The 13,338-nt window shown below is 42.9% G+C and overlaps 1 protein-coding gene across 6 annotated transcripts in view; it reads right to left on the bottom strand.

The window, feature by feature from the left end:
• The window catches only part of LOC148023115 (uncharacterized), a 52,118-nt gene that overhangs the window by 38,579 nt on the left and 201 nt on the right, over nucleotides 1–13,338 (bottom strand). Inside the window, exons 2-14 of one of the 6 annotated variants that reach the window (XR_015693612.1) lie at nucleotides 11,441–12,737; nucleotides 11,000–11,089; nucleotides 10,666–10,905; nucleotides 10,351–10,572; nucleotides 10,131–10,242; nucleotides 9,822–10,007; nucleotides 9,340–9,746; nucleotides 9,129–9,244; nucleotides 8,912–9,012; nucleotides 8,725–8,831; nucleotides 8,535–8,630; nucleotides 6,377–6,447; nucleotides 5,685–6,158 (exon numbers count right to left, since the gene is read on the bottom strand). Coding sequence is in view for 4 of the 6 variants with exons in the window: in XM_087696116.1 (XP_087552242.1) it covers nucleotides 8,541–8,630; nucleotides 8,725–8,831; nucleotides 8,912–9,012; nucleotides 9,129–9,244; nucleotides 9,340–9,746; nucleotides 9,822–10,007; nucleotides 10,131–10,242; nucleotides 10,351–10,572; nucleotides 10,666–10,905; nucleotides 11,000–11,089; nucleotides 11,441–12,676 (2,907 nt within the window). In the remaining 2 variants the exon portion in view is untranslated. Of the gene's footprint in view, nucleotides 1–5,684; nucleotides 6,159–6,180; nucleotides 6,448–7,780; nucleotides 8,342–8,534; nucleotides 8,631–8,724; nucleotides 8,832–8,911; nucleotides 9,013–9,128; nucleotides 9,245–9,339; nucleotides 9,747–9,821; nucleotides 10,008–10,130; nucleotides 10,243–10,350; nucleotides 10,573–10,665; nucleotides 10,906–10,999; nucleotides 11,090–11,440; nucleotides 12,738–13,338 lie in introns of those variants that run through there. The other 5 variants (XR_015693611.1, XM_087696115.1, XM_087696114.1 and 2 more) reach the window with 5 other exon arrangements.

The following is a 13,338-nucleotide window of genomic DNA, read 5'->3' as shown; positions in this document are numbered from 1 at the left end:
GGTGATGTCAGGTTGGTGAACTTTTTCCTCATCATCTGAAGATGATGCTTCCTCCTCCTTAAGGATAGGGATAGCTCTCGGGACAGGTTCATAGTGGACTACTTCTTCGCTTGATGATAAAGTGGAAGACCTTGCCTTCTCCTCCTCCACTGTATGCGGCTCCTCCTTGAACACCACATCACGGCTCGCGATGATCTTCTTTGCCTCTTGGTCATATAACTTGTAAGCCTTCTGCTCATCACTATAACCCAAGAAGATACATTTTCTGCTTTTTGGTTGTAACTTGTTTCTCTTCTCATCTGGAACATGTGCATAACATTCACATCCAAAAATTCTGAAATGTGAAACAGATGGTTTCTTACCAGTGTAAGCCTCATGAGGTGTTTTTTCCTTGAGAGCCTTTGTGTAGCTCCGATTTAGAATGTAGACTGCAGTATTAACAGCTTCAGCCCAAAAATGGTTAGGCAATCCCTTGCCCTTTAGCATGCATCTTGCCATCTCCACAATGGTACGATTCCTGCGTTCCACAACACCATTCTGCTGAGGTGTGTGAGGCGTCGTCAATTGACGCTTGATCCCTTTGCTCTTGCAAAAGCCTTCAAACTCCTTTGAGTTGAACTCACCACCACCATCTGTTCTAAATTTCTTCACACTTTTCCCTGTTTCATTCTCAACAAGTATTAGCCATTCTTTAAACTTACCAAAAGCTTGAGCCTTATCACGAAGGAAGTACACCCACATCTTCCTACTGTAGTCATCGACAATCAACATAAAATAAGAAGATCCCCCCAAGGCCTGTGTAGGCATCTTACCACACAAGTCAGCATGCACCAACTCTAGAGGAGCATGTGCTCTATTCTTGCTTTCTTGTGGAAATGCCTTTCTCTGTTGCTTGCCCATCATACAAGCTTCACATGGTTCCTTCAATTCAGTTATTGTAGGTAGGTGAGCAACCATACCTTGCTTTTGCATCTCCTTCAATACTGCAAATCCGATGTGTCCAAACCTTTCATGCCAAAGCTTACTTGTGCCCACTCCAGCGGTGGCTGTAAGAGCACTTAGCTCATACAGGTTGTTCCTTCTTTCTCCTTTGCCAACAATTGTGCCAGCACTATCAATAATTTCTGCACCTGTCTTCTTGAACCTCACTTCATGACCAAGATCAGTTATGGCAGCAACTGATAAGAGATTTCTCCTGATTTCGGGAACATACAACACATTTGAAAGCTTTTTGACTTCACCATTTGCAGCAACAAAAGAAATAGTACCTGTGCCCGCAGCAGGGCATTTAGCATCATTTCCAACCGTCACAGTGATGGATTCTTGTAGAGGCTGCATAGAACTGTATAGACCTTTCTTGTTGGTCATGTGACGGGAGGCCCCACTATCCAACACCCAAGAGTCAGTGGTAGATTCTTCTTGCGCCGAGGAGCACACTTCCTCAATGGTCGCCATGAATAATTCCAACTCTGCTTCAGCCGTATTGGCTGTCTCTTTCCCTTTAGTTTTAAGGGTACCATTCTTTTCATCTGCCTTCTTGACACGACAATCTACAATTGCATGTCCTTTCTTCTTACAGTAGAAGCACTCTCCTTGAAACTTCTTCTTGCCGCCCTTTTTCTTTTTGTCACCATCATTTTTGGTGGAGGAAACACCTTTGCCTTTTGCATTGGCAGAGAATGCAGCATCTCCATTGTTGCTTCCTTCTCGGGCTTTCAGCCTCAACTCCTCCTCCATTAATAATGCACAAAACTCCTCAAAAGTCAAAGCTTGAGGTCTCACCTGAGTATTAAGGGCAGTTACTAGTCCATCAAACTTTTGTGGACAAATCCGAAGACACCTCCGAGCTAGCTCTTCGCTAGTCTTTTGTATCCCAGCGCCAGCCATCTGGTCGCGCAGATTCTTAATCCGAGTGATGAATGCTTCAACCGTCTCTCCTTCAGCAAACTTCTCCGCTGCTAGTTGATTCTCCAAGTTTTGAATCCTTGTTTGGTTTCGTGTTTCATACTGACTCCTTAGTACATTCCAAGCCTCTGACGCTTTGGTTGTATGCTGAATCAGAGTCAAAACACTGTCAGAACAGCTTGTAACTAAGGCACACAATGCATCTGCATTCCTTCGTTTCCAAGCTCGTAGAAGATCTGCATTCGGAGGAATCATCACACTAGGATTTGATGGGTCGGGGGTAGGCTGTGGTTCTGCGTCAGTCCCCAGCACAGTCTCCAGAAGCTCATAAGAATCAAGGATAGTTGTAATTTTGAACTTCCACAAGGTGTAGTTTGTACCATCTAACTTGCCTTCGCTGAAGGTTGGTGGACGAATCCTCAGTGTTTGAATAGCCGGTACAGCAGCACCACCTCCTGCACCGCTTCCTGATGCGCCAGAACTGCTTCCCGGAGTCGACATCGTTTCTCTTTGCTGTTGAAGCCTTTGCCTCTTGCACGCTCTCCGATCTCTAGAGCCCCCTGGGCTCTGATACCATGTAAAATATTACACGGCGCAGCGAACAGAATCTGAGAAAGAGATAGAGAGTACACAACAGATAAGAGGAGAATCAGTAAAATTCTTTAACTCCAAACAACTGATACAAAGATGGCTCTGTCCACCCGTGCGCTTCCACTGTGTGAAGCTTAGATGGCGATCTAGACAGAAGATAGGTGAAGAGCTTAAGGCTAGCTGGAACAACAACTCTGACTGGGTGAAAGATGAGTGTGAGATGGCTGCGAAGGGGTTTAGCTTTTATAGCCCGCGAAGGTCGTTAGGTCGGCCTGCTGACCGACCTACCATATGAGCCTCCACTAGTCGGCCAGGGAATATTCCAGGGAATATTCCCTTTACCATCGGGCCGGGGGCGCTGCCCCCGGACCCCCGCCAAGGGGGCCGCTGGCCCCCTGGGACCCCCCAGCCAGGGGCCGCTTCCGCGGCCCCCGAACCCCACAATAGGGGTCCCTTTTTGCCATCCGGTCACATAGACCTCATCTGATATACAAGTCAGGACTCAACCAATGTCCGGGCTCACATTTGGCTTCTCCTCATAATGGGGGCCTTACAACTTTGAGCACCATGGATCATTGGTAGCACCTAATGAGGGTGGGGCATTGATCATATCTAACAGGTCTAACTCAAGTTGAGGCTCACAAGCAGAAGATGGCTGTGCAAGACACATGACTGCTAACAAGATAATTCTCAAGTAAAATATATACACAATGTCTAATATACACTCAACCTAAGACTCGCTAACAAAAAAGATAAAGAACAAGACCCATGCATAGAAGCCACAACCTATAAATAGGCTACAAGTTGGCTTTGCTAAGACTAGCCAACTATCGTTGTGCCACATGGCATAGCCTATCAGACTTTACCTGACCGTCAACCTCCCCGACTGGCCACATCTCCCAACATTCTACCAACCTACTCAGGTTGATTACCCAACCTTCTTGCATTGGCTACTTGCCACTCGTCCAAAGAATGCACCTCTTAACACCCCTCTCAAATCTTGGATGGTTCATAAGATTTGGGGATCTAGAGTGTTGGTATAAAATGGCCTAAGGAAGAGCTTTGGTGAAGAAATCCGCCGTAAGTTGCCTTTATCAAGCTTTTAATCCTAGGGAAGCACTAGTAGAATAGAGACCTTGCGATCCATAATGACTTGCAAATCCATGTTTGAGTCACTAAACATCCTTCTCCCACCTTGAATGGGTCACACTTCTTGGATAGTCCCCCATCGATTCCGAAGATGGGTCCCAAGCTGCTGTCCAGAATCATCTATAATCTGCAGCAGTCACCTACTATCAAACACTCTCCAAGTAGCTGTGTTTTAGCTGCCAGCTGCTGCCCAACAACATCTTCAGTATCAACTGGCCCTTGTCTACTGCGTTTCATCACCCCCAGCTCTCACCCTCTACATCGAGTGGTTTTGCTACACTCAGATCATTCTCAGAGGATGACTCCCCCTCAGTTGGCTCCCATGAGAGAGAGACTATCGGACAGTCTACTCCTTGAGCTCCCTCCATCTATACCTTTTTCTTATTTTGTTCACTCATTCATTACTTACTTTCTTCTTTCCTTGCCTGAGGTCACTGCATGTTAGTTGTGTTTGTACACTCTTCAGTGTTTTCTCGGCAAACCCTAGCATATCTTCACAAACAATCCCCATCACCACCAAGCAAGTTGCTCTAGTTTGTAGGAGGTTGTGTTGTTTCTAAATGGGTACTCCTTTCAACTCCTCACAACCTCATGGTATAAACCATGCTCAGCCTTATATTTGTTAGATAGTTGGTCCTAGTTTCACCTCCTTTGGTTGCACTTGCAAGATGCAACATCTTACATGTCATATGTTCTGAAAGGTAAAGACTTGGACTTGTCCAGCTGCTTGAATTTCCCAGCATTAATGCACTTGTAGTCACTACAAGTACATACTTACCCAACTTGAACCCATACAGTTGGTTGACTTTTCCACCCCTTTGCAGTCCATCTACAGACAATGTCCTCACCAGATAGTCTATATCCCATGATGCAAGCCATTATGCAATACACCAATCTGACATCCATTATCCAAAATATAAAATATAAGTGCATATTTACTCAACTTGCATCCATGCAGTTGCTTGAGTTTTCCAGCATTCAATTCATCCTTCGCAGTCCATCTAAAGATTGTGTCCTCACCAGAGAGTCTGTGTCCCATGATGCAAGCCTTATGCAATACACCATTCTGACACCTATATCTGCAATAAAGAGAGCCAACTCTGGCTGTGATCAGCTGCATAGCTGTTCTCTTCAATTACAGTCATTTGCATAAAGGACCAAGGCTTCTGATATTACATAGTGGGAAAATTTGCATAGAACAAATTTGCTCCTAATGGTGTAGCATCAATGACCTCAGTCCTGAAGGTCAACAATCAACAGTAGCCAAAGAGAGCCATTTCCAATAATGATTCATCTGCTGTCAGCCTATACTAGTCATTACACACTAGGTATATGAATATGCAGTGCCAGTGTGCTACAGATTTGAAAACACAACATTTCTTTGCAAATCTTGAGTGGTGGAATGAGACATAGGGCTCTGCAAAAGCAAGAAATGTGAATGAAGAAATTTGGTCTCAGCATGTTAGAGTGAAAGGAACTGGTCTTACTAATAGTTTGATGGACAGCTATCCAGGTGGAGATCAAGATTAACGCAGATGAGGCAACTCATATATCCGAGCTATACTGGGTGTCCAGCCACTAGCAGGACTGCATGTTTAAGGTTTAGCTGGGCATAGCCTATGCTTGTATCAATTTTCAGAGATATGTTGTCTTTCATTGAGAGCGGAACCCAGAGCCCAATAGCCTAAAAGGCGTGAAGATGGACAACTTGTGAATGACATGTCAGAGTGAATACAGATGGCTTTTGGGGCTGTCTCAACTTGTATGAAAATTTAGAAAAGCCACCACCTCACCGCACAAGAGAATAATAGAAAGCAATGCAAAATTGATTCAATGAGAAAATCGCAGCATCCTGCCTACCAACTTTCAAACAACCTAATAACCAAATCCTTGAAATGTTATTGCATAAACACCTCTGTTGTTCCAAACAGCTAATAACATTTCAAGGTGTTAAACAAAGCCAGCTACCTAAAAACCACATCTGTTTATAGAACAAATAAAAACATCTCCAGACTGAACAAGAGCAGCAGAGACATTACTTCAAATTGAGTCAAATCATTTAAGTACTTTGGGACTCAAATTTGAGTTAAAACATAGTATCAACCTCAGACCTCAGGAGCTCGGGCAGCAGCTCACTAGGATAGTATAATGTTGTTCAAAACAGTCAATAGCATCTCAACATGTTTGAAAAGACCAGTCAATCCAATTCCAACTCGTTTTCAAGCATGAGCTGTAGACCATCAACTCCACTTTGGGAAGACTGGGACTTCACAATTAAGTTGAAATGTAACTATGATAAGGGTCCGCTGCATCTTTGGCTTTCCAGTATCAAGAAGCTTTGGAATAATGCGATAATAATCAAAGCGATGCCTGTTGGACAGCTGATCTGCCACTTTCACGGCTTTGAAGGAAAAAAATGCAAACACAGTTTCTCAATGTTGCATCTCAGTTTTGGAATAATGTTGTAATGATCAACGCAATGCCTGTTGTCAGCTGATCTGCCACCTACACGGCTTTGAGACAAAAAAGATACAAATACAGTCTCATCTTGCAAATTTGAAGGCCTTTGGCACCAAGCAACAGCTCTAACTCTCAGAACTCTTCAAGATATCAACCTTGCTTAACACATCCATGATAATAAAGATGTAATTTTACAATTAGATCCCAACTAAAGAAAGACCATCCCTTACTAAGTTAGGTTTCGTGCAATCATAGTAGGAATAAAGCTCACATGGATAGAGCAGACCGTCTACCTTGAATTTCAGTTAACAGCAGAACAGGCTATCTGGGAATCCTCACACCCTAAAGCATCAGACAAGAATTTGATTCAATGGAACGTTCATGTTCAAATGCTCATAACATAAGCCCAACATGATGATTGTACAAAAAAGAATGAGGTTGGGCTTCATTGGGATCTTTTAGTCAAATTTAAAGTCACCCCCAAACTTAGCACTGCTGCACTAACATCATCATATTCAAGCATCTCTTAAATGAGCAAATTCATACCAGCAATCAGCTTTAGACCCAGATAACACCTTACAATCTACAACTGCTACATGAAGGCTGTACTATGTATGAATTCATAAAAGCACTTTCATTGTGACCCCTTTCAAATGGATCAGGTTATTGCATGGTAAAGCAAATGTTGTGAAGACAACATTCATCAGATACAGATAAAATTCGGCAAGGATGACTCTGTGTAGGCTTTCTATGCGACTTTGCTTGAAAAGTGTGGACCTAATAATACCCATACCAAATCAAGCATCAGACCTACAAATTTTAATCTCCTAGTTCTGGTTCACTGCCCATATAGATAAATGAGATTGCCATAAGCCTCCACTTGTAACCCCATTAATCACTTTTTTATCAGCCCTGACAACACTGGTCATGAAGGTTGGAAAACAAATTATAGATTCATAGCTTGAACTTAGGCATATGACATATCTGCAACTTTGGCAAGAAAAGTAAAATCTTCAACCACATGATTCAAGAAAATGGAAAATGTCATAAACTCATCAAAAACCATGTGGCTCCTCCTTACACTAAGTGAACCAATATATTGATCAGCATTGATTTGATGCAGTGAACTTACTTTATTATTTGAAATAGATAGACAGCTCAAATTCAGAGTTACAACTCACTGTCACTAAGCCAGTCTGGTGTAATAATCTCTAATCCACTCTTAAGAGAACTGCAATAAAGTTTATAATCAAAAGGAGCTCATTTTTCAAATTAAATGCAGCTCTATTTCAGCTGAATGTGATCATGATCAAGTTGAACCTTGCAATCGGAGCTTGAGATAAGGCATAACTATTTACGTACTGCTCAGAATCCTCCTGCTAGATAGCTAGACTGCCTCTCAAGCATGACCACCCAAATTACAAGAAATAATGTTCAGCTCAGAAAGCATCTTGACATAATGATCTTGACAAGGAATGAAAAAACTATGTTTGTAGAGTCTGCACCAATGTAGCTTCAGTCTTCTCAATTCTTTACAGAGAAACAACCAAATAGATAATTTAAATTTCATGGGCAGGAATAGCCAATATCTTGTGAAGTTACCTCACTAAGAGTCAAAGTCACCTCTAAATGCATTATGCTAGACCTTCCAAGTAAATAATTTACGACCACATAGTTACAAATCAAGTTGATGTATTGACTCTGAGAAATGCCCTTGTTGAGGCCTGTGTTTAGTTAATACACTGCAGATGCTTGCTAATTTTTTGCGTAAGTCACCAGTTAAGCATTGTCCACCCAGCATTCTGCCCATGAGTTCTCACAAAACATAGCTTTCTAGCAGTATCCTTGAACCATAAACCACGTGTAAAACTCTACAATACCACAAAAACGTTCAAAGATCTTATCAGACTGCAAGTATTCTCTTTCATTTTGCTGCTAAGAACTTTGATGCACTAAATTCCACTACTTCTGTAAATCTGTTTATATAGGGGATATGATCTTGAACACTCGTAACATTGCAGCCCAGTAAGACTTGGTCACATTGCGAAACCTTCAATTGGGGCATGCTAATCTTTCATCTGGCACCATGCTCATTGGATGTACAAAAAACCTTCTGCCAAGCCTAAGTATCTGCCCAAAATTCAGAAGGAATAAACTCTTCTGCCATACGAAAGATGACCCAAATGTAACAGACAGAAGAACCGCTTGAAAATCCATCCAACAATTCCCCCTACATCTGTGCAAAGAATAAAACGGCATGAGGAAGACTGATCTGTTTGGCCACAATCCACCACAAATCCACTCAGGACTTTGTCGCACACAAAAATGGCCATGTAGTGGTGGAAACAAACAACATAGTCGACCCAACACACAGAGTTCAAAGGATACTACTGCCAAATAAAATGAAAATTCAACACAATGATAATTACCAAAACTTAATAATATCCTCGAGGTTGAACATCATAAGCCCCTGAACCTGGGTGACCTCCATATAGAGATGAGGAGTACAATGCTCCCGCTCTCATCTAGAAGAAAAGGATAACAGAAATTTTCTTTTAACCAAAGCATTTACTGAAGTGCCATGATAAATGTGCAAGTTGGAGATCAGGAAACCAGTACCTCAGGAGCAGCAGAGATGTAGCCACTGGTCTCAGGAATCATTGCCTCATAGCCATGTTCAAGATGGTCATGATACAGAGAGCTACTTCCAGCCTTCCCCACCACAGCTGTGAGGCCGAACCAGTCAGAAACACAGGAATGTCCAGATCAATTGCTCAATCTTGAGAAATAAAGTGGTCCTGCTTACCCCCTCCATCATAAAACGGGACAGGTTCCTCTCGGCCAGACAACAAGCCAGCCCTGTCAGACCTGAAGCCAACAGGCTGGATGGCAGGTCCAGGTGCAGATCTAATTATGAAACCAGAAGGTATTTAGGGTTGTTCGACAAACAAAGTTTGTTCCACAGGAAACTGGTGGAAATTCACTAACTTACGAAATTGCCATGAGCAATTTGCAACACAGACCTGGCAGATGCAACGTAATTTGAGGTACTGTCAGGTATATGGGCAGCTTCAACATATTCCATTCGAGCTTTAGGATACCCTCTATGATTTGCATCATAATAGCTTGAATCATCATCCTGGGAAGATCCAATAATCAACATAAGATAGTACAACAACATACACAATCCTGGTCAGCCTTCATGAAACTACTCGATGATCAATAGAAGCTCACCCATGCAGAAGCTGGTCGTTTCACTCCAATACTCGGGTCCTCATAATGCTGAACTTCATTCCCATAATCACCATCCTCATGTGCATAATGTTGATGGTAAATATCTTCATGCCGAGGAACTAAGCGGTGCCCAGGATGTGATGCCCTGCTTCTTTGGGGTGGACCACCACCGTGAAATCTTTGTGAAGTATAATCCTCCCTTATAGCACCTGACCTGAAATCTCTTCCCTGAGGAGCACCATGTTCAGATTCAACCCTGTGGTATGCACCTCGGGCAAAGTTTGTGTCACTGCCCCTTGGGTCTTCTTCTCTAGGATCAGCTAGGCCAGCCTCAACGGGTCTAGCGTTATCTTCACGTGTGTAGGCACCCCTCCGGCCACCCCTAGATGCATGAGAGAATCGAGAACCTGCAATAAAGCTCCGTCTTATACTGCTAATGCTCAAAAGACAGGGAATAATGTAAAAGATACCCATCAACCTACCTCGTGTATATTTCCCTCTAGTACTGACAGGCCATTCCTCTTCTTCCCTCAAAAGCCTTAGGAGCATACGAACCTCATCTTCATCATAAAAACGCTTTCCTCCTCGTCCCATGGTCCCACGGCCACTGTTCCAGCTAAAACCTCGGCCACCACGCCTCAAACCAGAGTATGAATTGGGAAACCAGGCTGCCAAAAGATAAATGAAGTGCTCTGAGAATAGACTATGTAACAAAGGCACTCTTGTATAGTTGAACAAAACAAATCATAGAATAAAACATTCATTGCCCGCTGAAAGGCTAGCAGCAGTACCTTCATCCCTTCCCACCCGCCTTCCTGCCTGACCAAAAAGCTCTGCCCGCCCCATCCAGCCATGAAACCTGTTTTTAGGTACTGGTTTTGCAAGAGAGACCCTCAATTTCACCTGAATCAAAGCTTAGAACCTTCAGTGGCCTGTGGATCGTCTGAGAGCTCAAAGAACTCAATCACACTTATAGCAACATATCAGAATGCTGGATCTTTTTTCTGTTACCTTTTTGTCCCCATCCATCAACTCCACTTCTCGAAATTGTTCAACACATGCCAGCGCACTTTCTCGAGCTAGGTAATTAACAAAGGCAAAATCTTTTCTCTTAGCAACTGGCATGCTCCGTGCAAACACAATTCGTTCGATTTCACCAAACTTTCCAAAGTGTTGTTTTACTTTGTCATCGCTCCAATAAGCTGGCATTCCATCCACAAAGACAGATTTCACCTGAAGGGGGAAAAAGAGAATAGAAACATATAAGAGAGCAGCCCTCACAGGAAGAAAGACCTATTACCACAGTGTCAATAACATGTAGCAAACCTGAGACATTGCCACATCATCTGGCTCATTCAATGGTTCTGCCCAAGCAACTTTTGCAGGCTTATCATAGCCAAAGGAGACACCTGGCTGCTGAAGGCGTTTGAAGGCGTTTAATGCATCATAATGCGTGGCTAACTCTAAAAATGCATAACCACGATTTAGCCCTTCATTCTGAGCATCCTCTACCAAAGTTAATTCTTCAATGTTCTCAACACCGTATTCTTGCAATTTCTGAAGAACCTGCATCACCATGAGACTAGTTCTAAGCTACAAGTGAAGTCACTTTCAGAGCTAATTGAGTAGCAGAAACCCAAAAGGCTATACAAAGCTTAACCTCTGATGACTTCCAGTCTCTTGCAATGTTTCTGATGAACAAGACATCGTGATCTTTGTTGGGTATTACACCACATTCTTTCCCACGAATCTGCAATATCAAAATCCAAAGAAAGAAGAGTTGAAGATTTCGTTAATACATGAATCACAGTTGAGACAAGACACAACAAGACAGAGCATGCAAGTCTGTCTTGCACTATACTCGAACATCTGCCAAGAGATGCAGCTGCACAAGTAAATAGCAAGATATACTGCATGTGCCACAAGATATACTGCACTGGCACAAGTTCTTAGGCAAGCCGTGTCAAATGCAAGAGCATATGAAAATTGTTCTCTGCTTCCCATACAGTATCCCAGTTCAAGCAAATCAATAACGGCTCACAAGCTTCCACAAGGCGATAGAAAACAGAAGAACAGAATTTGAAACACAACTTTTACTGACCCGAGTGCGAGCAAGTTCTGTGGCAGCTCGAGCAGCTTGTTCTGCGGTTCCGAAACGGATAAAAGCATACCCCTTGTTTTTGCCAGTATGAGGATTCATCATTAAACGCACCTCCACAATATCTCCCACCTGTTGAAAAACAGTTCTCAGGTCATTTTCTGTGGCATCCTTGTCCAGGCCACCAACAAAGACTTCCAATTTCTTTCTCTTCTGTTTTTCTGTCATGGGTCTTGGTTCCAATAATTCCCTCTGGAAACCCTCTTCACCATCAGAGCCTTGTTCTTCATCAAGTTCCTCATCATTATATCCTTCACCATCAAACTCCAACTCTTCACCATCCATATCCTCGGCTGCACCTTCATCGACAATCTCATCATCATGATTGGCCTTGTGAGAAGGTGCTTCAGCTGCCTGATCTACCTTGACAAATGCTGTCAAAATGTCACTGCTCCTCCCTTCTACAACTTGAGTTCCCTGCTTTGCAATTTCCTTCACATCATTAGCAGTCCCTTTGCTTTGAGTTTCCTGCTTTGCAGTTTCCTTCACAACATTTGAGGCCACTTTGCCTTGGGTTTCCTGCTTAGCAGTTTCCTTCACATCATTGGAGGCTCCTTTGCCTTGAGTTTCTAGCATTACACTTTCCTTTGCATCATTTGAGGCCCCTTTGCTCTTCTTCACTACTTTCTTCACTACTTTGACTGGTTTGCTGACTTTAACCTCTTTGGACTCGTCCCCTGCTGCTTGCTTCTCTACTTCTTTCTCGTCAGTGTCTTTTGTCACTGGGAGATTAGACTCACTGAGAGACTGGTCGGCCTCACATTGAGCCTTCTTTGAAGCAGAAGAGGAAGTGCCCTTCCTTACAACCACCTTCTTTTTCACAATCTTAGTCTTGGGTTTTGCCATTGTTGCACTTGACTCATTGGGTATTTTAGCATCTCCAGCAGTAGACCTTTCACTTTCTTGAATGTCATTTGCATTTTGTGCTGAACCATGCCCTGCACTAGGACTTTTGGGAGTGGATGTTGGATGCCCTTTAGATGCCAACACTGTTTCTGGCTTTATTTCTTCAGGTTTCACCAAGCTGGCAGCACCTTTGTTGCCATCCTCTGTTATGTTTGCAGGGGCAGACTCTGAAACTGCGGGTTTGGTGGTCTGCACTGAAGCTGCTCCCGCTTTGACAGGAACTTTCTTCACTACCTTCTTGATAACTTTCTTAGTAGTAGTAGGAGTCTTCATTAGTCAGTCGAGATCTCAACCCTTGGCAAAAGGCAAATATTTTGGACAATAGAACGCGAGCCTGTACAGATCATGCATCAAAAACACAGATTTATTGAGACAAATACAACAGTAGCAACACAACATGTTAGATATGATGTACTTTCAGAACAGCAAGTTGTATTGATAAACATCATTAATAGTCCCAGCCAAAAAAAAACCTTAAGGAAATGTAGCCTAGACTTCATCAAAAAGAAAGTTTGACATGCGAATATGTGAACACAACACGTTAGATATGGTGTATCCTCAGAACAGCATATTGTATTAACATACAGCACTAATAGTCCCAGCCAAAAAACTGAAAGAAATGTAGACTAGACTTCATCGAAGAGCAACAACCTTGACATGAGAAAATGTGTGAACAATCAAGAGACATATTCTCACTAAACAAGTCAAATTAACACAACGATGCACTTAGGCTCAATCGACTAAAAGCAGATAGTCAAGCACCAGTGAACGAGCAATCGCGTGGAGGCTTTAAAAGCCTAAACCAGGCACAAGACTCTTCACAGAAACTCCATTATTGTACCTACTGTGTTTCTCCTGCAAAGGCATTTCCCCTTTCGTCCAAGGGCTAAATTTTGCCCTAAGCGAATGCAACATAAAGCCAAGACAGGAAACCC

The sequence above is a fragment of the Lygodium microphyllum genome, chromosome 16, assembly GCF_053477565.2.
Source record: "Lygodium microphyllum isolate KBCC chromosome 16, Lygodium_microphyllum_v1.1.10, whole genome shotgun sequence".
Lineage (NCBI taxonomy): Eukaryota > Viridiplantae > Streptophyta > Polypodiopsida > Schizaeales > Lygodiaceae > Lygodium > Lygodium microphyllum.
The sequence above is the reverse complement of the archived record's forward strand: the minus strand, read 5'-3'. Positions and strand labels throughout refer to the sequence as shown.